This window comes from Epinephelus fuscoguttatus, linkage group LG8 (genome assembly GCF_011397635.1).
Source record: "Epinephelus fuscoguttatus linkage group LG8, E.fuscoguttatus.final_Chr_v1".
Classification (NCBI taxonomy): domain Eukaryota; kingdom Metazoa; phylum Chordata; class Actinopteri; order Perciformes; family Serranidae; genus Epinephelus; species Epinephelus fuscoguttatus.
Window position 1 is genome coordinate 32,292,636 of NC_064759.1, and position 22,443 is coordinate 32,315,078.

General features: G+C 45.0%; 2 protein-coding genes across 3 annotated transcripts in view; one reads left to right on the forward strand and one right to left on the reverse strand.

Moving 5' to 3' along the window:
• Window positions 1-681: 681 nt before the first annotated feature.
• Window positions 682-5,084, reverse strand: LOC125892821 (prostaglandin reductase 3-like). Its single transcript, XM_049583081.1, has 2 exons — window positions 4,328-5,084; window positions 682-1,941 (listed from the first exon to the last, which is right to left on the reverse strand). Exons 1-2 carry the CDS (start codon window positions 4,609-4,611, stop codon window positions 1,011-1,013), a joined length of 1,215 nt encoding a protein of 404 aa, XP_049439038.1. The 5' UTR covers window positions 4,612-5,084; the 3' UTR covers window positions 682-1,010.
• LOC125892820 (teashirt homolog 1-like) overlaps window positions 4,000-22,443 on the forward strand; it is a 37,875-nt gene continuing 19,431 nt past the window's right edge. Inside the window, exons 1-2 of one of the 2 annotated variants that reach the window (XM_049583080.1) lie at window positions 4,000-4,146; window positions 6,177-6,734. In XM_049583080.1, the coding sequence (XP_049439037.1) occupies window positions 6,695-6,734 (40 nt within the window). In that variant the 5' untranslated portion in view covers window positions 4,000-4,146; window positions 6,177-6,694. Of the gene's footprint in view, window positions 4,147-5,329; window positions 5,976-6,176; window positions 6,735-22,443 lie in introns of those variants that run through there. The other variant, XM_049583079.1, reaches the window with a different exon arrangement.

The following is a 22,443-nucleotide window of genomic DNA, read 5'->3' on the forward strand; positions in this document are numbered from 1 at the left end:
CATACGGGAGCTCTTTTCTGCTTCTTGCTTTTTAAGAAATCTTGGAAACTTTTCACCTATTGAGGCTTTTCAAGTCGCGGTAAATACTTATCTTTCAAGTCCTGTCTTTTATATGACAATATTAATCTGTATTTCTTTATGTAGAAATTATCTGCCATGTGAGTAAACTTCCCAACCTACGCTGTGCTGTTTCGTTTCTTATTTCCCAAAACTTAATTAAATACAAAACAAAATGGAAATGAAAAAAAAAAATGTCAAAGGGCATTTCACAATACATTCACTATGAGTGTTTTTTTTTCACTCGCAGTGTGGAAAAGTAATGGCATTTTCTAGTCCAACTCCTGGTTAGCTGGGCTAATTTTTTTTTATTATGTGCAGCTTCGGGGCATGTGAATGAAAAGATTGATTGTGTGAATGCCGTTTCTGTCAGCCACAAACAGGCGGTAAAATACCAAGCACACCTGGAGCAGCACTCACTTTTGACAAGCACATACCAATGTAAGCCCCCATTAGAAAAACAATGAAGTCTATCATAAAACATTTATGGTAGATAAAGTGCCCGAGAGTGCTAAAAGCAAGCACATTATGGCAGCTGGTCTAAATTAATTTTGGAGGTGGACTTGTACCAGAAGGTGGGCACACAAGATTAGGAAAAAATAGTTTCTGGGTGGAAACAGAGTGTACTGTTTCTGAGTTTTAATCAGAATATTTCTCCAATATGATCATCAGTACGTAGTTATTAGTTAATGTTAATATTTATTCATATTAAATCAATAATTACAAATGACGTACAGCCTCACACAAATAATAAAAAATACCTTCATACTGCATCGTTTCCAAAATCATCATAACAGAAAATAAGTGGCTCACTTTATTTGTAGAAGCAGTGTGTAGACTTAAGAGTGTTGTATAGATCATCTGACAAAAATAAAGAACATAATCTCTATAAAAAATAATTAAAGCTCAGATGTTCAAGTATGATTTTTTTAGTGCATTAACAATCAGTGAAATCACAGCTTACTGTTGCTAACAGGGGGTGGTGCCACTTCCACCACCACCTTGCCCAGGTTTTTGCCAGCATACATGTAGTCCACAGCCCGGAAGATTGACTCCAAGCCTATGAACCTCCCCTCCTGTGCCAAATCCCCCAAATCCACCTCACACACTAGCTTCCCCTTTGCAAACATCTGCATCATGCTACCCAGAGCCTCCCTGTAGTCACTGAGAAAGTGGGGCAGGAAGAAACCTCGCATGCTGGCCGACTTCTGGAGCAGCTTGACCGGAAGTGTTCCCCCTTTGAAGGGTGGGATCCCTGATGCAGTCTGGTACCCTGAGATGAAGCCGATCACTATCAGCCGGCCCTTGTTGGCCAAACAGTTCACTGCCAGTTCTAAGAGGCTGCCTCCAACTGACTCATACACCACGTCTACGCCTTGTGGGTACTCCTTCCTCAGCGTCTTAGCCAGGTCTTCTTTGGTGTAGTTGATCGGCCGGTCGCAGCCGATGGATTTGAGGAAGCCCGCTTTCTCGTTGGATGAACAGGTTCCGATCACATGGCAACCGGCCTGTTTGGCAAACTGCACGGCAAACTGTCCTGTTCCCCCCGCGGCCGCCGTGACCAGGACCGTCTCACCTTTGGCCAGGTCGCCCAGACGTTTCAAGGCGATGTAGGCCGTGGAGCCGCTGACCAGCAGAGTGAGGAACTCTGGCTTCACTGCAGGCACAGGCACGCTTTCCTTGGCTGGCACCACTGTGTACTCGGCAAACGCACCACTGCTGAAGTAGGCCACGGTGTCCCCGACGGTGAAACGGGAGCTGGCACTAAGGCCGAGGCCGACAACCTCACCAATACCTTCAAAACCAACATCAAAGGGGGGCTTCACTGAGGGGTCGTAACGGCCTGCTGAGTAATTAATATCAGAAGCGTTGACTCCCACAAAACTGAAACACAAACAGAAAAAAAAGTGGATTAAAGGTGAGAAAATAAAGCAGTTAGTTGTGAATAAAATGCACATGTATTCACAATCATGTACAAAAGCTTTTATGCGGTCATTAGTGTGAGCGCACATTTCCTAAATTCTCTCTGAAGGTCAAGACTTCAACTTCCTTCTCTAGACATGTCTGCACGGGGCACAAACACTCTGGTTTGTTTTGGCAATGATTCCCTTTTCTTTGGAGGAGAACAGTCCTGCGTTGACAGGGAAAGGCTTGTATCACAAAACACATTGCATGATGTCATGATTCATTGTCTTCAGAGACACCCACAACAAACTGCACTTTTAAAATCTTAGATAGTTGCTTCTTGCCTCAACACGAAGACGGCCGTTTTCATCTTACTTTGGTAACATGTTGGGAACAAATATGTGAGAGGGGAATGTATAAATAAATCATTTACTGTCTTTTAGAGCGGCACGCATGCTGTGCCTCATTACTGTGCATGTCACACATGTACTTTGAGCTTGTAGATAATGCTTCTGTGGCTTAAAGATGGGTCACAGTGATAGAAAAAAACACCTTCATTTGACTACTTTACATCTATAGAATCAGTGTCCTCACAGGAAATATGTGAACATCAAAGATACAATTGCAAAAACACTGAGCCATGTGAGTTTAATAATTAAAATGAGCTGATAATTGTAGCAGTAAAGTCTGTTCACATATGCACCTTTGTTTAAATCTAATAACACAGCATTCACCAATACGATAAAATGACATAGTGCACAGCAAACTGTAAAAACCAACACTACCATCAAATATTAAAACATGATAGGTATTACTGATACACATATGCAACACTTGGAAGAAATACTAAATGAAATTTTACCGTTTCAAGGCCTGTATTATTTATTTCTAGCATAGCTGACAATCAAACGTATGCAAATTATTTGTTTTAGGTGCATTCTGATCAAAAATAATTAAAAGAAAATGTGGAATACTGGACTCATGATGATCCAGGTCAAAAAGCACTTCCTGCAATTTGATACCACCTCTGTCTTTCATGTGTAGGTCATGTATTTGTATAGACTTACTCAAAATGACATGGGGGTGTGGAGGTGCCGAACACTCTGGGGCGCACAGGACTGTATGTTGCAAAGACCAGCCTCACTGATATCATCAGTAACATCTACTAATGAAATTGTTTTATTTCTTTCATACAAAGCAGTCCACCTCTTTCACTGCAGTCGTGATCTTTGCAATGATCAGTTTCTCACTCTAAATTCATCACTTCACACTTTCTCACGCAATGTTTCATTAGAATAGCACTGACGCTGTGCAATATGGAATAAGTGGTTCTCAATTTGGACAATACGACAAACAAATATATTTATTTTTCTTTAAGTTAAAACATCTTCACTGATCCCAGGACTGTGACGCATCACTAGTACAGGCAACCTAACAGTCAAAGGTCTTACGCAACCGATCTCTGTCAAGGCAATAAGACACTAATGCACTATGTGTTGCACCCAATCTGATGAAAAATATATATTTTATTGGCAGTAAATAGCACAGCAAACCCTGAGGTGTATTTGTGTGAGGCTAATATAACATTTGAAATCAGATCAGGAACACATACAGTTGGTTATATAGTAGTAAATCAAAATTAGGGTAAGATATTACCTCCGGCTGGAATCAGAAATAGAAACAGAAATGTTCCAAAAGAGCATTAACTTATGCTTTTTTCCACCTTGCGTGTAGTTTATCAGTTTATATAATAATCATGTAGTGAGTGTGATGGTACAGGAGGCATGGAAACTGACTTCAGGTGCCTTTACTCTCCCCTAACTGTGAACACACTCTCTGCTGCTGAGAGAGAATGAGAGAAATGATGCTGCAATTCCCGCGCCATGTAACACTGCATCTCCTTCTCCATCATCTCCATCTCCTGATGCCAGTCTGATTCCCCCCCCACCCACCCCCCATGACTTTCTGTTTGCAGTTTGGTGACGTAGAGAGACAGGAGGACAGAGAGAGAGAGAGAGAGAGAGAGAGGGAGAGAGAGGGAGAGAGAGATGCCGAGATGGATTGATAGACAAATGCAGAGAGGGCGGAACTTGGAATTACAGTACAGCGCTTATTCCTCACGTATTTTGCCATCTTGTGATGATGATGATGATGATCGCAGGTGCTGGACATGGGTAAATCGAGGTAAGCGCAGCCCCTTTATACAACTTCTCAACATTACTGTGATAGATCGGCATCAAATAATGCTCCACTGATAGACTCATGACACGCTTTGGGTCACCTATTGCTATTCCGAGCGCGCAGGGAGAGAGCAGCAGCAGCCCGGTGTCTGTTTGTGCCTCACCTTTCAAAAACAACAACTTACCGATTTCTGACGAGCAAGTCCGTGTCTCCGGGTGTCGGTACCGCGACGGTTTGCAGAGAAGCGGCCTCTCTGAAATTAGGACTAAGCTTGTTCACGACCAGCTTTCTCATACTGCTCGGTATGGAGGATCCTTTAAAATCCATGAAGTGCGCTGAGTAGGACATATCTATGATGAAGCGCCGCGCAACCGGATGAACTCCTGAAAGTGCGTCGGTGCCTCTGCGCCCCTTGCCGATTACCGACACCGCTCTTCTTCCGTGTCTCACCAGCAGCAGGCTGGACATGGCTCCGAAATGTGACAAAGTTCACGGACAAACTTGACGTACGTTTTATGGCAGCAATAAGCCCGGCTGCCATTAGCCTGCGCTATAGGCTTATCCCCCCCTCTGCAAAGCGTGCAGGCCGGGCCGGGCAGCGCCGCGCTAAACGCGCCTTGAAACAAAAATAAAAGCCGCGATGCTTTGCAGCACGCCTCTGTTTGTTACGCACAAAAACAACAAGCACTAGAATCGAGTATTTAGGTTTAAAACGTTGCACTGGTGCAGCCTTGTAAGTAGCACAGCAGCGCCCCAGACTTGTTGTCGGAGTCCCTCCCCTTCCCGGACACAACACTCACTTCCTAGTAAGGTGAAACAAATCAATCCTCGTCTCTTAACGTATCCTCAACCCGTTTTCCTCCCACGAAAACCAACACCAACCCCGCCGGATCCTTTCAAACATGTACACATATAAATCACACCGCGTGTTGTGCCATTGCGATCCAGTTTAATTCGCGTTTTGACTCGGAGGGGGGGCTGCTGCCGAAACATGTTTGCACCCACATGTACACCTGTAACCAAAGCGTGGATCAGCGACATTTAGGAGTGTGTTGTTTGCATTCCTGTCTGCATGCACGTTTCATTTATGTGTGATCATCTGACTGTCATTTTCTGGCCATTCAAAAATCATGTATCACTATTATCACAACATATTGGACCATTGAACCCTCGTCCCACCCCCTGTGGGAGACCTCTAACTCGTGCTGTGTCAGTTGCCACGCTTTTATGCGCTAAAGATGACATTTAAGTTGTAAGAGGCTCATACTAACACAGTGGGACTTGTTGTGGTTTGCGATGCATGTTTATAAGTTTGCTTTCAGTTGATCTCCCGGTAAGTTCCGAAAGGATCCTTTCCTTTGTCGGAGGTTTGGGATTTTTTAAAGCAAAGGGAGAAGGAGAGAGAGAGGGGGGAAAACAAGACAATTAAAAAGATTGACAGGTAGGCTCCTCTGTCAGGGGTGACGCTTGTGGAGAGGGGAGGAGTAAAAATGTAGCAGGAAAAGCCACTCGATGCGTCTGTCTATCAGTTGAGACTGTCTGAAACAGCTTCTGGATCCACCGCGTTTCCATTTTTTCTTTTCTGGGAGACCTCGGATCAGTCCCTGGAGTTTTTTCCCCCCTCTTTTTTGCTTTTCTAAGAGACAAATATTTTAGTCCATGTCGATCTGATCTGTTGTTGGCGAAGCTTGGATGCGCCTGCGTCTTGTTTGTTTCCCCTCTCTCTCAAGTGATATCCTCTCCACCGCATCAGCCACCCCTCCAAAAAACCCGACTATGTCCAAGATGCGATGAGATGAGCGGTGGAAATTATTTCCACGACTCTTAAAAACGTAAGTAAGAGAGAAAGCCCCGTTTATTGTGGGGGTTTTTTTCAATGGGAGAGAAAGAGGGAAGGAGGGGAGGGAGGAAAAAGTCTCCGCCGGACTGGTGAGGCTGGATCCGGGCTGAGGTGGCGTGGTGGTGACGGGACTGACATTAACCCATCTAATGCCTGTCTATCTATTTTCTCCTCTTCCCTTTCTCTCTTTCAGGTCTCTGGCAGAAGAAGAGAAGGAAACACAAGGATACATTACTTATCAGAGCTGTGCGCTGCGCTCACACGGGACTTATTTGTTTTGTTACCGCCAGAGTTTATTTATTTTTTAGTTTTGGTGTGCGTAAAAGGCGCAGCAAAGTATCGTCCCCCTCCAAACAGCACTGGAGATTAGGGAGATTTTTTTTCCAGGGGAGTGAACTGAAAACTTGGGTTTCAAGGTGCTTTGTCGCTGCTGCTGCTTCTTTTTTTTACCCTGCCATAAGAGACATGAAGGAAGATGATCTTTGATGGACATGAAGGTGTCAGGAGCTGGCCGAATCCCTTCGTAATATTCGTGCTTATTGTCGAAGCCGACCCAGCTATTAAGTCCAAAAAAGAGCAGCCAGTTTGAAAAGAAGACAGCTCCGAGATCAAACCCCCTTCCCCCGAAAAACGGGATGATTTTCCAAAACTGATAGACTTGATTTGTTTGTAATTCCTGCATGAGAAGCACCGTGGAAAGTGACGGTCACTATGCCGAGGAGAAAGCAGCAAGAGCCGCGGCGATCAGCAGGTATAACCCGCCCCTCCATAACGACCATTTCCCATCCCAGTAGCCAACTAGTTTTTATTTACAACTGCCAAATGAAAATATCGCCTCTCACATCACATTGTTTAGCTGTGCTGCATGCTGAGATTTATTTTACAACTGTTTAAATTTAATTTGTTGTGTTATTAACACAGCGCGCAGCTCAACCCTTGACCCACACTTGTGTTTTAAATGTGACTAATTGCGCAAATGACGCACATATCTGCGCAATGCCACTGTGAGATTTTTTTTTTATCCCTCTTTTGCCAGGAAAGTTCTCTTAAGAATGGTGAGATAAACTAAATGGCATGTTATGGGGATAAAAGGGAGCTTTTGAGGTTCAAGAGTGAGTAATGATGAATAATTGACTGGGAAAGAAGGGGGAGAAAACTGGTGAGAGCCGGTTTTTCCCTTTCTTTCAGTTTTATTAGAGGATTGCCATCCTTGATTTGATGCGTGATTGATCGCCTGTCATGTGGCAGTCTTTGATCTATTCATCCCTGATAAACATCAATAAATCCTTCCATGAAGACAGGCATGCCTCTGGTAGCTTTGGCCACTCGAACACACCACCCTCCTGTTGTCTCAACCAGAAACTGAAACGCATAAAAAGTTGTAAAATAGGGTGGAAATTCAACTCGTTTTATTTCCAGGGGAAGGTACTAAAAGCAGATGAAAGCACGGCCTGTATGTTGGATAGATCACAGCCCAAACACTCCTTTTTTTAATCAGGTGTTTGAATGCTTTTTCTTCAGAGACATACGTTGAGTTTTTTTTCACATGTTCCCATCCAAATTCACCCCACATTCACTGTAAGAATCAGTCCAGTAATGAAATCAATATCCACTGCTGGAGGGGAGTATAATGTTTGCAATGTGACCAACTGATAAAACCAGGTCTTGGCAGAGGACCGACAAGGTTGACTTCTAGTGGTTTGGATTTGGACTCCCCCCTTTTTCCTCTCGTCTCCCTGCAGCCTTTAAACAAATGTAAATGAGTGACAGGGGTTTCTACCTCTGTGCTAATGAGGCCGAGCCTTTGAAGTTAGGCATTAACAACTGGAGTGAACAAAAGACAGTTACAGAATTTTAAAGAGATTTTGAAATATGAGGTGCAAAGCGGGTCGAACAGGAGGGCCAGCCGACGAAGACTTTGAACTCAGCAGGTTTTATCATTTTAAGCAGGGAGTTGGTGATGATGGTGGTGGTTGTGGTGGTGATGAGGATGAGGAGGAGGATGAGAAGGAGTGTAGGATGGAGAACATTCAACCGGTGCTCGCTGTGGAATTCTCTCTTTCTTCCTTGCCTTTTCTAGCAAAGCGCTTTTCACGTGGCCTACGCTGCAAAACAGGATTCAGATTTAGATATCGAGCCTCACTTTACTTTCCTCAGTGTGTGTGTGTGTGTGTGTGTGTGTGTGTGTTTCGGTTTATGTTTTGGCGAAATAGCCTACTGGAAAGAGTCGGCCATAGTGGGAGCAGAGTGACTTCTGTTAGGTTTCTGCATGTAGATGGAGGCATGAAAACATGACATCGCTGTGACCCCTCCCTTCCCTCCCCTTCTCCCACCACGCTCACACACTCTTTCTCTCTCTCACACACACACACACACCATTGATCCATTACACTGTCCACTGAGTGCCATGCGCATCATGGGTTGTAATGGTCAATCACAGCTTGGCAGACGGGATGTTTTCCATTCTTCCATGAACATGACAGTCGGTCAGAGATAACGCCCTCCACTCCATGCTCCCAGTAGCAACAAATAACCAACACACAGACACACACACACACACACACACACACACACACACTAGGCTAGCCTGATGCTCCACTGGGAGCTGGTACTGACCTGTGGCTTCCTCTCTGTGCTGCTACTCAGAGAGGAAATTGCTCATGGTGGGACATGGAGCATGGAAATAAGAGCTCAGACAATTAAAACAACAATAGCAGACTTGTCTCGACAGGTTTCTTTTTTTTCTCACCTTGTACCCTTTTTTTGGGAGAATATTATTTGTTATGTAATGATTATTTTAGTGTTTGAAGGCCACAAATCTGGCACAAAATTTTCCACAACACCAAAGATGGCGAAAGCCATAATTGTGGATGTCTTTGAGTTGAACAATCAGTTGTACAAATTTTATTTTTAGATAATGAGGGCAGGTTCTAATTAAATGTCTGTCATGGTCGTGTAGCAACAACTGAATTTTTGCATTCCTTAAATTTTAAAATTTCTTAAAAATTCTGATTAATTTTAAAACAGATATTACATATACATAAAGACAATTATGATTCTGACACAAAATTACATTTAGTTTTTCAAAGAGTCATTTTTTGTGTGTGTGTGTGTGTGTGTGTGTGTGTGTGTACGTGTGTGTGTACGTGTGTGTGTAGTGTTAAGATTCACAGAAAATGGCCACAAGGACAAAAGGATTTTTTTCAGACAATATGTAGCTTTCATTACACTTGTTATCTTTTCATAGTTTTATTTAAGAATCCATGTATAGTTAGAAATCCAAGTGGTAAAGCTGAGATGGAAAGAAAGCCTGAAAACCTGCAGTACAGAGTGTGTAAAAAAAAGTACATGTATATTTTCCTCTTTCCAATATGCATTTTATTGTGCACAGATGCACAATCCTGTGTGTGTTATTACACTTGTAGCCTCACCTCGTCATTAAACGACTGGATTTAAGGGTGGGGGGGGGACAGGAGGGGAGGCTGGAACAATAAAAAAGAGTGACGCCGTCTTTCATCCAAGGCAGGCTTAGATAGTCTTACAGGAGGAAGACATGGAGGAAGAGCACATAAGATAGTCGCTCTTGTTTCTGTGGAGCCACGATGGTTAATTATAAGAAAGACTCTGTGTGTGTGTGTGTGTGTGTGTGTGTGTGTGTGTGGGTATGGGAGGGTGGTGGTGGGGGTAAGGTTGCTTCCCGTTGGCTTCATTAGAGAGAGCCCTAATTATCTGTGGAGCTGATGGATTTGTGACAGGCCCTAACGATTAATGCTGACAAATTCAGTAAGGTGTCAAGTCCGCAGCTGCCTTGATGTAATCAAGTTGATATTATACAGTCCCCATAGCCCCTAGTGCAGCACCAACTCAATTTGCCTGTGCAGGTGACAAATGGACTTTGCTACCTGACTAATCACGTCAGGAGACAATGCCAGTTAATGACCTCGGTAAGCCCTCACCCCATCCCCGCCCCCGCCACTCTTATAACCTTGTAATAAGCAAGTCAGACCAGCTACAGCACATCGCAACCTTTCCCTCTCTTTTTATTTTCGACTATCTCGTTCCTTTGTTTTCATTCCAACCCCTTCAATTACCGGGCTTAATTTTCGTGTCGAAGTAGCGGCGCGCTTTCTTAAAGTTTCCCCTTGTTTTCGGCTGGAATGTGAGGCTGGAAATTTTTCAAACTGTTGCGAGAGATTTATTTATTTTTATATTAATGTCACAGCTCAGGCCTGTTCTAACCACTTGATGTATCAGCACTCCAAACTAATCCCAGGGACCGTTTTTTAAAATGCAGACACCCAGTTGATGTTTTTACACTTTTGCATGTGTTGCAGCCCCTGCTAGTAAATCACCAACACATCATAACACGGTCTCCACGTACTTTGGCTGAGCGTCCTCCCAGCTCGGTGCTGGAGCCGCCTTGCTGAAGGCCTCCAGTTTATTTCCGAGCTGGAGAATCACAGTGCCCAGGGATTAATGATTTTGCATGCCCGGGGTAGCTAAGATTACACAGCGACCTTTGTGCTCTTACTTGACGATGCTGTTATGTGATATTCTCCCCTCGAAATAATCAGCATGCTGAGATTTATGTGGCCCCCCCACCCCTTCTGTCTACACCAACGTCCTGAGGAGTGCAGCAGTGTATAGCCTCTAGGTGTGTTTTTTTTTATTTTTACTTTTAATGTTGCCGGATCTGCAACCACCCTCCTTCCTGAGAATTAGAACAGTCCTGTTTTGATAAAAAAAAAAGTTGCTTTTCAGCAAAGGAACTAGTGTCTTTGGCCTGAAAGTTGGAGCAGCTTATTACATCCGATGGCTTAAAGGCTCCACAGCTTCTGAGAAATGAGGAGTTTATGTTAGAATTCAATGAAAAAAGCGTGTGTGTTTGTGTGTGTTTGAGAGTTAGAGAGGGGGAGAGAGACAGAGGCGAAGAGAGCGTGTGTGTTTGTAGCTTAGCACTGACCGGTGTTAGTTTTCCTGGAATGAATAACTTGAACGAGTGTAACGGTAACCACGCCGTGTTAGTCATCCTCTTTAGCAGGGCCTGCCTTCAGATCCCCTCTCAGTTCCCCCACCGGAGCACGAAAACAACCTCTAACAGCAGCTCCACATATTTCTCACTTCTGACTGTCATATCTGTTCCCTATTCCCAATCAAAACGAGGGATATCGCACAGAGCAGGAACACGTATTGATCCACAGTGGCCAGTTTTATTCCCTCCACCCGTTCAGTTGTGCTGTATGTTTCCTGGGCATTCCCTTTAGCGTGTGTGTGTTTGGCGGTCGGACTCGGCTAGAGGTTACGCTAATTGGAGCGGTGGTGTCGTTAGCAGGTGGCATCGATCGACCTCGTCGATAGCCACTTTTGCTCCTGCGCCACCCTCCGAAACTATTAGTTAAATTTACATCAGGGATTTGAGGCAGTCAAAGGTCAAACATGCTCAGCTCGCTCTTCTAATGCCTTGAGTCACCACAAGTGCCCCTGTGTTTGTGTGTGTGTGTCTGTGTGTGTGGTAGTTGTTTCTTAGTTACATGCATTAGCTATGTTTATTATCCTTGCAGACACAGTCCTTTTGCACACAGAAAATTCTTACATTCCCATTTACATCACAGCTCTAAGATCAACATGAAAGGTTTTTTCTTAGTATTGATTATCAGTGAATTTCTAATATAATCAAATGGAAGGTATTAGCAAGGTTTAAGCAGCATGTGTTAAGCTTTTTCTGCTCACAAAGATAAGGATATATTTCACACCATAGCAATAACACCCCTCCTTGTCTCTTTCTCTTTCTTTCTTTCTAATTCTTTCCGGGGCATTCTCAACAAAAGCTGCCCTCAGGGCACGCTGCTACCATCACTAGCAGTGTGTAGCCCTCGCTGCACTTTAGACACACACACACACACACACACACACACACACACACATACACACACCGTCAACCATAAACACAGACAGTCAGACTGACAGACAGACAGATACATACACACACACACACCTACACCTAATGCTTAAGTGCAGCCAGCATGTCTCTGTGGGAGGTCATAATGGAGGTGGCTTAGTATGATGGGAAATCATATCATTAAAGCAGCCAGATGTGCTTTGTTGCCTGCCTTGCAGCACATAAAAACAGCAGCAAGTCATGGGATCCAAAAAAGAAAAAAAAGAAAAATCCCAAGTCTGAGAAAATCAAGTCTGAAACAGATAGAAAGCAGCCCTCTGGGACTGGGCTGACAAGCAGTCTTACTCCTGACTGCCATAGAAAAACAATTTCCCCCAAATAAAGAATTTTTGTTCTCATTTTTCAATGTTGCAGCAGCATAACAAACTCGTTTTTTTTGTTACTTTCGTGAAATTCAGATTGGACTCAAAGCTTTGATAAATGGCGTGCTGCTGCTGTTACCAGCTCTTTGTTAAGTGTGCTTAATTACTATGTAATATTTGTGTTGTGCTGAGTAATTACATTTTGTTAAGGCTCCACAGTGGGGATGTACGGCTTAAGAGCTCATTAATGAAAATTTGTTCGTATGTTGTGTTTTTATTTTTTTTTTGCTTCTTCTCCGGCACATAATTTAAGACATGAGGAAGATAAGAGGGGAAGCGTTCAAGAGAAGTAGTCGTGCAACATTTAAGGCACAAAAATTGACATCTCAAATTTTCTTAAGTAAAGTATTACATTTGCCGAGGGTAAATTTGCTCTCTTGATCAGTGCCGTGCCTCCTCGAGAGGCTATGGGAAAGTCTGCTAGAGCCAAATTTAACATGTTACTTCTATCAATAAAAGATGAGCAATTACAGAATATTTTGTCTAATAAGTATTTGAATTCCTCGGCGCAGGAAAAAAAAAAAAACATGTAGCTTACCCACTCATTACATCAGTTAGCAGGGGGAGTGAGAGGCAGCTCTTTGATGCCAACAAACAAACAAGACAAACGAGATGGGCCCACTACAGAAGAGCAAAAGCCCTATCCAGGGACACCCAACCCCTGCGCACTCCTCCCTCTCCTCCGTCTCTTCTTCCTTTATGCCTCTCTACCTCTCTCTCTTTCTCTCTCTCCGTCTCTTTCACGTACCTCTCATCTCTCCTCTCATTTCTCGGCACTCCCTCTCCCTTTATTTCTTGCTCTTTTCCCCTCTCCAGCATGTTTCTCATCTCACATCCCCCTCTCTTCTGGATAAATACTCGTTCTTTGCCACTCAAAAGCAAAGAGAAAAGAGAGAGAAGTGCTGGTGGTGGTGGTGGTGGTGGGGGTGGGGGTGAATGAAAAACGGTGGATGAAAAAAATGTTTGTTTTTTTCTTTTTTAAACTGTGCTCCTTTTTCCCCCCGCTGGTTGTACCTCATCAGACAAAGTTAGAAAGGAGATCGTCGGGGAAATGAAAAGCTGAGGGAAGGCTAACAAATGAGGGGAAGGAGCGAAAGACTATAACTGTGCATTCTTGATTTTTTGGAGCTGCTTTTCGCCAAATCCTTAATCATCTCAACATGGTTTGAGCGCGTAGAGCAACGTAATGAAACAGCTCTGGCAATTGAGGAAGATGGGAAGAGTGGATGTTCGATGATGGCAGCGGGCACCAGTGTTTAGTCCAGCAGCAATATCAAAGAAGATGGTGTTATTGGGTGGGGGTCTGTGTGGGTGGATGGATGGCAAGGTGGTGGGATGTTGTTGGAGGGAGGGAAGGGAGGGGGGGCAGCTTTTAGGATGGGTATTAGAGCTGACAGATGAACGGGACGATGGACAAATTCTCCTGCAACAGCTGTGACTGCCGCCATTATCCTGACAGGTGTCAATTAAGAATTACTGCCCGGCCGGCCGAATGCCCCCCTCCCTCCCTGCCTCCCTACAACACCACCCCCCTCTCCAACCCTCCCACCCCCTTGTCCAGCTGTCGGCGTGCGAGCGAAATAACACTTTACCCTTGTCAGTGTTGTCACAGGCCCTGCAGCCCCGGTTCTCTTCCCCCTTTTGAAACGGCGGCCAGCGGCAGAGGCTCACTGATCAATAGCTGGGCGATTGTGGTGATGTGTCTGTAGGTGGATGAGTGTCCAGTTTTGTCCATTTGTAGCCGTACTAACTGCGATCTGCTGTTTGGATCTTGCTCTGCTATCAGGTAACTAAAAATGATCAGAAAAATGCGATGACGCACGCATCCAAAAACTGATGATTTAACTTCATTTCATCGTGCCATTTAATAACGCTCATTTCTAAAGATTTAGATCAGGACACAGTACAGTGTTAAACTCCATTCTACAGGTTAAATGGCCCCTTCATTACGTCCCTGCTCTGTGTTTGTGTCTGGGTGCATTTGAACACAGTGTGTGGTGTGTTCACCTTTTGCTCAGCAGCAGTACCACAGTAACCTAGATTCTGGTTCCCTTGTTACTCACTGTGTTGGCTAATACTGGGCGGCTTTTATTCCACATTGTAAAGTGGGGAGTTGAGGTCAATGAGTGAGAAAATGAACAGTTGCCATTGCCCATCTCGAAGGCTGCCTTCCAGTAAACCCGCTGGCTGACAAACACATTTTGGGGTCGGCAGGCTTCTGGCTTTTCAGCGAAAAAAAAAAAAAGGAAATTCAAGCGTGTGTGTTCTCTATTTGCCATATTTTCTCAATTTTGAGGGGTTTAAATCAGTGCGGTGGCATGCAGTTTAATTTCCCTTTAATTATTAAAGTGTAATAGAAAGCATCGTGTGTGAGACTGCGATTTCATTGGCCAGTGTGTATGTGTGTTAGTCATAAAGAGGGAGACATAAAGTTTAGTGTTACATACCTTTATTTCTAATTATACACCATATAATTTACCCTCACATGCACATGTGTTCTATGAATTTTAAAGTTATTATCCGCTTGTGTGCCACGCTGTTGACACTGTGCAGTTATTACTTGGTGTCTGTAATAAATGCAGTTTTCAGTGCCGGCGCAGAATAAACATGAGAAGCTTCAATCGGAAGGAGGAAGCAAAAACAGCAACGCGAAAAAGCAACATGAGAGTGAGCGCAGAAGGCTCCCCAGGAATACACAGATGGATTTGCATGTTCACTTGGGAGTTACAGTTTTGGATTTCCTCCCTAGAAATCATTTGCCACAGAAAATAACCGGGGAAGATAATATCAGTGTTATTTCGCTACTCCTGCTTTATTTGCATATCTCTTGTTTTAAATAAGGCAACCCCCTCGGAGTGAAATTCGGTTTGTTTTTTCAGAGCTTCATTCTGCATCACCTTTTTTTTTTTTTCTTTTTTTACTTCTCAACCTCTTTCCCTCTTTCTCCATTTAATTCTTTCTTCAGGCCTAGCTCCTCTCTTCTGTCTCACACTGGCACTAGACTGCTCCGAGCGATTATCAAACCTGAGAATATTTTCCATCCCCATGCAAATCACCCACCATGCTCTCTTATCATTCCTGCTTTGCCCCCCCCACCCCACCCCACCCTACCCCAGCCACCCCAAACGGTTGTGTGTAATCAAAGTAAACGGCAGCTAAAGCTAAAAGGGAAACGCTCTTTGTGGAGATGGATGGAGGGATTAAATATTAACCGGATGCGGCTGACTTAAGGCAAGTGTTTTACATAGCTGCTCCCGCCGCGGATGCCGCGCATTGATCCCCTCGCCCTGGCGCCTTTACTTGTTTGGCTGCCTGCCGTTAATTTTTCACCATCATTTCACTGGCCAGGCCTTTAGAACGGAGAGCGAGAGGGAGGCCAATGAATGGTTCACCCATCCACCACTGCCCCTCCCCTCCCCGTGCCTTTAACGGGGGCAGGTGAGATGGATGATAGCAATTTGAAATTTTGTTTGTGCGTGTGATCATGGAGATTGTTTTTGGTATTACCATGGTGTAACAATTCCAGTGATTAATTGAGGTGAATGCTCGGCTAGGATCGGAGGAGTTGGGGTAGATGGGAGGTTGCGGGTTTCCACACCTTCCTCCGCTCTTGACTTGTGAATGTGGTGTTTATCGGCTGACCTTGGAGTCCAACACTGCTGCCTTCTCGCGCACACATACAACAACACACTCCCAGGAACCCGCCTCCACACACACACTGCCCTTCTTGTCATATCACTTCCTTCATTTCCTCATGTCTCTTTCTTCCTCTCCTCCAGCTGTGATTAAAAGAGAAAATCAAACTGCTCAAACTTTGGGCAAGAAGGAGACTAAACAAAAACAAAATGGCTACAGTGGCTACACTATTCATGTAGATGGACATTAGCGGGAGGAATGCTCTTCCAGTGGCGGCAGCGCTGTGTGTCTTCAATGTGTTTGTTGTCTACATGTGTATAGCAATATCCTGTGGGTCACAGAGGCAGCTTGTTAACAGGGGGGGGGGCTCATACCAGTGGTGGTTCACCCCCCTACCCTCCACCCCCCTCCTCTAACCACACACACGTACACACAGTTGTTGCACTGGTGCTGTTGACAGCATTGTGAAGGCCTTCTGGCATTTATAAATGCAGTGTCGCTCCTGCAGTGGAGCTCTACCCTGCAGTCGTCAGACATGGCCACCGCTCATCACTCAGCCCTAATGATGCCTTGTGCACCCCCCCACTCCCATGCACACACACCCACCACCCTGAGTGCACATCTGAAGGGGTCGAAGGCAGGTCGTGACCCCCAGGTGGCCGCAGTCCGGACGATTGCTGCACTTCTTTGCGGGTTTGGTTTGATCTCTCTCCCTCTCTCTGGCTCAGTTTCTCTCCTCCTCGCCTGACATTATATTCCTTTTAGGTTCAAACAGACACAAGCCCTTTACAGCGAGTATCAATGTTTCGGTGCTGGAAGGTGCAGATAGCTGATATTTGTAATGCTGCATGGTATTAATTTGACAATTTTCATGCCACCAAAAATTCCAAATAGTTTCTGTTTCAACCAGAATTATATGATGCTAAAATGCTCTAAGCCAATAAGCCAATAATAATAATAGCAATGATAATAAGAATAGCACTAAAAATATTTGTTTACCGCATCACTGTTAAATACAGTTAAAATAGCTTATCTTAGACAACAGAGTTGTGTAACCTTTTAGTAATAAAGGTGATGAAATATATCCATCATAATGGACCTGTGGGTCATATTTAATAAATGCTAAATATTGATAAACAAATGTATTAATATTTCTGACCCGACTCCTTTTTTCCATCTTTGTCTTTTGGATCCTCACCAACTTCTTCTTCCTTTTCATGCTGTTTTCTTTTTTCTCTGCTCCCTGTGTCTTTCTGTGTCTCTCGCTCTTTTGCTCTCCTTTAGTCAAAGTAGCCCTGGTCCCCATAGCAACACATAGTGAACTCTTACTCATTAGTGTGTATGCAGCCCCGCTGAATGGCCTGAAATCCTGTTCCTCATTCCTGTGATTTCATACCAACACATCCATCACCTCACCGTGATTTAACCCGACCGGAACTGAGTAACCGCCGGTGATGATATTTGGACATTTGCTTGATTCTAAATCAATGTGTTTGTCTTGTTGGTGAGTGAATGTGTGTGTGTGTGAGATCACATGAAGATTGAGAGGCGACACTGGGAAACGTCCCTCCGTCACGCCTGACTCACGCTCGGCTGTTATTTTTTTTTTTTTTTTTGGCCGTTAAATCTCCAGAGCGCTGATAACAGGTCAGCCGTTGAGAGAGAAACTAGAGGGAGGAGGGATGTAGGGAGAGACAGAGGGAGGTGGGGGGGTCGAGTGAGGAAGTGAAAGAACCAGGATATGATTAGAGAGAGAGTAAGAAAGTGTGTGTGCAGACGAGAAAAAAAAAACGGGAAAGAGAGAGATTGGTCTTCTTTATGCTGGCTCACCCATTGCGTGGGCGGTGCATGGAGTGGAGGGGTCAATGGGATGCCGTGATAGGCTAATCTGCCAGGAAGGGAGGGTTAGGGCAGGCCTCACGGGAGCAGCTCATTGGCTAGACTCATTTGCCCTGTGAAATAAAATCTCATCGCGTCTTTGTTTTCATTTTTTTTCCCACTGTTTGAAGATTGATAGTGCGGGTATTTGCTCTGAAATCTCTTTTGGAGTGTGAATATTTATCTGCCTGCATCTGTACAGTATGTGCCCGCGTAAGTGTTGGTGTGTGTGTGTGCGTGTGTGTGGCATACTTTTCTTAGTTCATCCCAGTTCCTGTGGGAGTGTGTATGTGTATGCTCGATGTTTCCAGAGCTGTGTGTGCTCGTCCTCCAGTCAGACACATGGATGACAGATGACCCAGTGGGAGACACCAGCCATCCTGCCCAACCGGAATCTTTCCCCCCCCCCTCCCCCCCCGCCCCCCCCCCCCCCCCCCCCAGCCTACTAAAGAGTGCATACTTTGTTTACTTCCTCGGCTTTTCGCCATAAATCCTGGATCCACCTCCAAGGTGGCGTTGCCCCCTTTTCCTCGGGTTACGGCTTTGTACACGATCATAATAGCTGCGTCACTGCGAGTGTGTGTGTACGGGAGAACAAACCAGCCGCAACCTGGCTGCATGCATGCCTGTCTATCGCTGTAGGGGGGTGCGAGGAGGAGGAGGAGGTGGGAGCTTACTGGACCAGAGGAAACCTAAATCCTCATATAAAAAGGCCATGCACTCAGCCTGGGCCGAGGGAAGAGGGGAGGGAGAAAGAAGGGAAGAGTGAGGGAGACAGAAACGGGGGGGAGAGAGAGAGAGAGAAGGGAAAAAAGTTGATTTCCTTTTTCAGCAGAGCCATACATCACAGGGCCTCCCAGCTGCAGTGTCACAAGCTGACAGAATGACATGTGTCATTTATCAAAGGGGCCAGGCGGGGGCCTTGGGAAACGTGCACCACAAAGCCTGAGAGAGTTCATTCCAACGCTCAACCCTCCCTCCTTCCCTCCCTCCCTCCCTCATCTCTACTCCCTCAGCCCGCCCCAGCCGTTCACTCTCCTCCTCGTTTTCTCTCCTCTCTGCCCCCACCCGCTCCGACCACCTCCACCCTCCCTGCTCACTTTGCCTGGTGCCAAAAAAAGGGCTCTGTAATGTTTTCTGTCTTCCCTGTACTCACACACTGCTGCCGAGTGTGTACGTATGTAAGTGTGAGTGTGTGTTTGTGTACGTAGGGTTGCTCCACTGAATACAGGCACTTGCTTTACCTTAAAGCCAGTGTCAGTCCAACTTCTGAAAATCTGAAATAATAAATCACATTTAAAAAGCATAAAACCCTTCAAGCTAACAGTTGAAGCAACAACCTGGACGGATTTGTTAAAGTCATTCATAAAATTATCACCATATGATATAATAAATGATACTTTAGTCCTAACATTTTGGTACAGAGAGGTATTTAATGCAGCAACTTGGATTAATGAAGTGTGTGTGTGTGTGTGTGTGTGTGTGTGTGTGTGTGTGTCATGCTCCTCCTGGATAGGAACTTGTTTGTCTTCCTGTTTCTGATCTGGCTAAAGACAGTCTTTATCTGTCTGATTATTATTATAGCTGTAATAGAACATAGCTGTTAACTCTCTCCACGTACCTCTCTTATTTTGCCATTATTTTTATTCATTTTATCTCCTCGTGGTCTGGAAACATTTATATGCACACACATGCACACACACACTCTTCATACCTGCTACTGAAGAGTTGTTTGACAGAGAGATTACAGCTTTCCCGGCTGGTCGGGCCCCAGTCGGAGGTCTGCGGGGTCACGGCACTGAACGCTCGGGGCCCGTTTAAGAACACATTACGTTGCAGAGCAGCTTGTACACAGGAACGCCTGTTGTAACCAACGTGTCAGTTACAATAGCAAGCGGTGTCAGTCCAGTCATGGCATGCCTATCTACAACTTTTTTTGTGTTAATGTCTTACCTCACCGCACGCACTCCATTTCCAGCTTCCTCTCATCCATCATCGGCTCACCTTTCATCCCAACCCTTCGTCCACCCCCATTGTCGGCCCCTGCTGGGGTTAACTCCATCGCAGCCACTTCCAGAATCAATAAACTATCTCACCTGGGTGCCCTTGCCTTCCTCCACCATGGCCAGATTAGACTTTTAAGAACACTGTAATCTGCTCCTTGACCTGTTTGGTTGTAGAATGCCTTCTTGCAGCATTTGTCCACCACCAAGCGACATCTTATTTGGTTGAACATTTCTTGTGAGCAAGTGCGACCAAAGTAGAGGTAAAATCAGCTTCAGTTTATTTTGAAATATATTGAATTAAATCATATAATTCCCAACCAGTGTTACCATTGAGTAGCTAGATCGGCTTACCATATCACAGTGAATAAATAAAAGTTTTATGTCTTTTAAAATGAAGTCAACGCAACCAGGCAAGGACCTTTCCACAGGTCAGGACGTATAAAAATGTATGTAGAGGGACATCTTTTTCTCCAGGCATTCTAGGGATTTCAGATACATAAAATTTTGATCTGTCTTCCAAGCATGCGTCTTCTTTGAAAACTGTACCCACTTGCTCACTTTCGCTTTCTAATACCAGCTTAAACAGAGTGTATTTCTACTTGTAGCAGGCAATACGGCTGAAAAACTTTGGGTGAAGGTCTGTTTAATAATTAAAAATCCAACTCAGGGCAGTATGAGGTGGCGAGCAGACAGACAGAGAGAGTGACTGAGTGAGTGAGTGAGTGAGTGAGTGAGTGAATGAGGGGAAAAGAGAAAGAAAAGACAAAGTTGTGGGGGAGCCCTCTGGACAGTGTAATGTTTCCTTGCTTTGTCTGCGGGGGTTAAAAGACATGGTACATCATTAAGAAGAATATTCAGTGGCGGTGTCACTGAGGGATGACCTCTCTAACAGGTCATTGATAGTTCACTCTTTAAACCCCTCCCCAGCCCACTAAGTACCCTCCCGTCCCCCCTCCTCTGAACACACAGCTATAAGTATGAACTCAGGGTTCAGTTACAGTGGCCATTTTGATATCTTTGTTTTCCTTTTTTCTCATCGAGAAAATCGTCTTGAGCAGTAAAAGCTTTTCATTGATTGTAACGTGCAGCCAAGTTTAGCTAAAGCACGACAAAACAGTCTTATTCACACAGTTCTGCTACAGTTCTGAAGCACATTTTGGCACCTACGGGCTACTCAGCTCTTGTTGATGCTAAGTGTGTATTCAACAACTTCAGTGTTTATAAGGAGATCAAGAATGAGAGAAGTAGCTTTGAGACGTAGAAAAAAACCTAGGCTCCGCTCTTATTCAGCTTCTTCCTCTCTCTTTGTCCTATCGTCTCTGTGCATGGTGTGTGTCTGTGTGTGTTTGAGTGTGTGTCAGGGAGGTGGGGGACCGGGAAGACGGCCCCTTTTTCATTTGTCTTCATAAGCCTCATTTATTTTTGCAGCCAGATGTGAGCTGACAGACATCACTCAGTGCACCCCCCCCCTCCCCCACCCCCCCCCCCCGTCGGCACCCTTGAGCCCCTTCTCCCCATACCCCACCCGCCCACTAGGAGGTCAGGCGAGCACCCCACCACCCTCCATCCCCCCACCTTCAGCATTACAGAAGATGGATGCGTCTTTAAAGCAGAGATTGATTGTGGATATCAGAGTTATGGCGCCATTCATCACGGCCGATATTATTCAGACGAGCGGGATTGAACAAGGAGGTGGGACTCCTGAGCCCATGGGTGGGTTCTGCGGGGGACAGCGTGGAGGAACTTTAATAGATTGTAGATGAGAGTGTGTGTGTGTAGAATGTGTGTGCTTATGTTCATGTACTCGCTTGTACCTTCATAAGTCGGCCTCGCTTGGGAATTCTGGCATGTGCTTGCGTCTGACTGTTTCTTGTCTTTATTCTCGTCAGTGTCTGTGTGTGTGTGTGTGTGTGTGTGTGTGTGTGTGTGGAGCTGTCTGCATTGATCTCCAGTGATGTGATCCTCCTTCAGAGCCCGTTCTCATCGGACTCTGATTTACGGCTTCATTAGGATCCCTGCGCTACCTCCCCTTCTTTTTGTCTCCCTGCTTTCGCCAGGTCACTCTTGGAGACACACACTCACAGACAACACACACTCTGTAGAAGAAAAAGCTACAGCTAAAGGACTTTTCATCCCAGCACCTTGTATAGTTTGTTTCTGTTCTGTTTGTCATCTTTATGAATAATCTCTTATTATTCATCAAGGCTCGGCACCTCATTGTGCCCTGAGAGTTGTGAAGTGCCGTGGCGGTTTTTGGAGGTGCTTCCCTACCCCCAGGCAGCCCCACTCGGCTGAAAAGAGCTCTCATTGTGTGTGTCGTCTTTTATGGCGCTGTCTGAAAGAGAGGGATGCACTCCAGTCGGCATTCAAATGCACGTGGTAAAGCAGCCAGCAGAGCAGGACAAACACCACAGGTTGTAAACGCTTTGAAAAGGAGAGTGTGTATGAGAGTGTGTGAGGGTGTGTGTGTGTGTGCGCGAGGATGTGTAAATGTGAGTGTTTGAGTGTGTGCAGGCTCTTGACTGAAAGGTTTTCACTCTCTTTACCTCCACTTTTTCTCTCCCGATACAGTCCGCCACTTACTTTACTCCTCTTTTCTTTTCTGTCTACCTGTCGTCT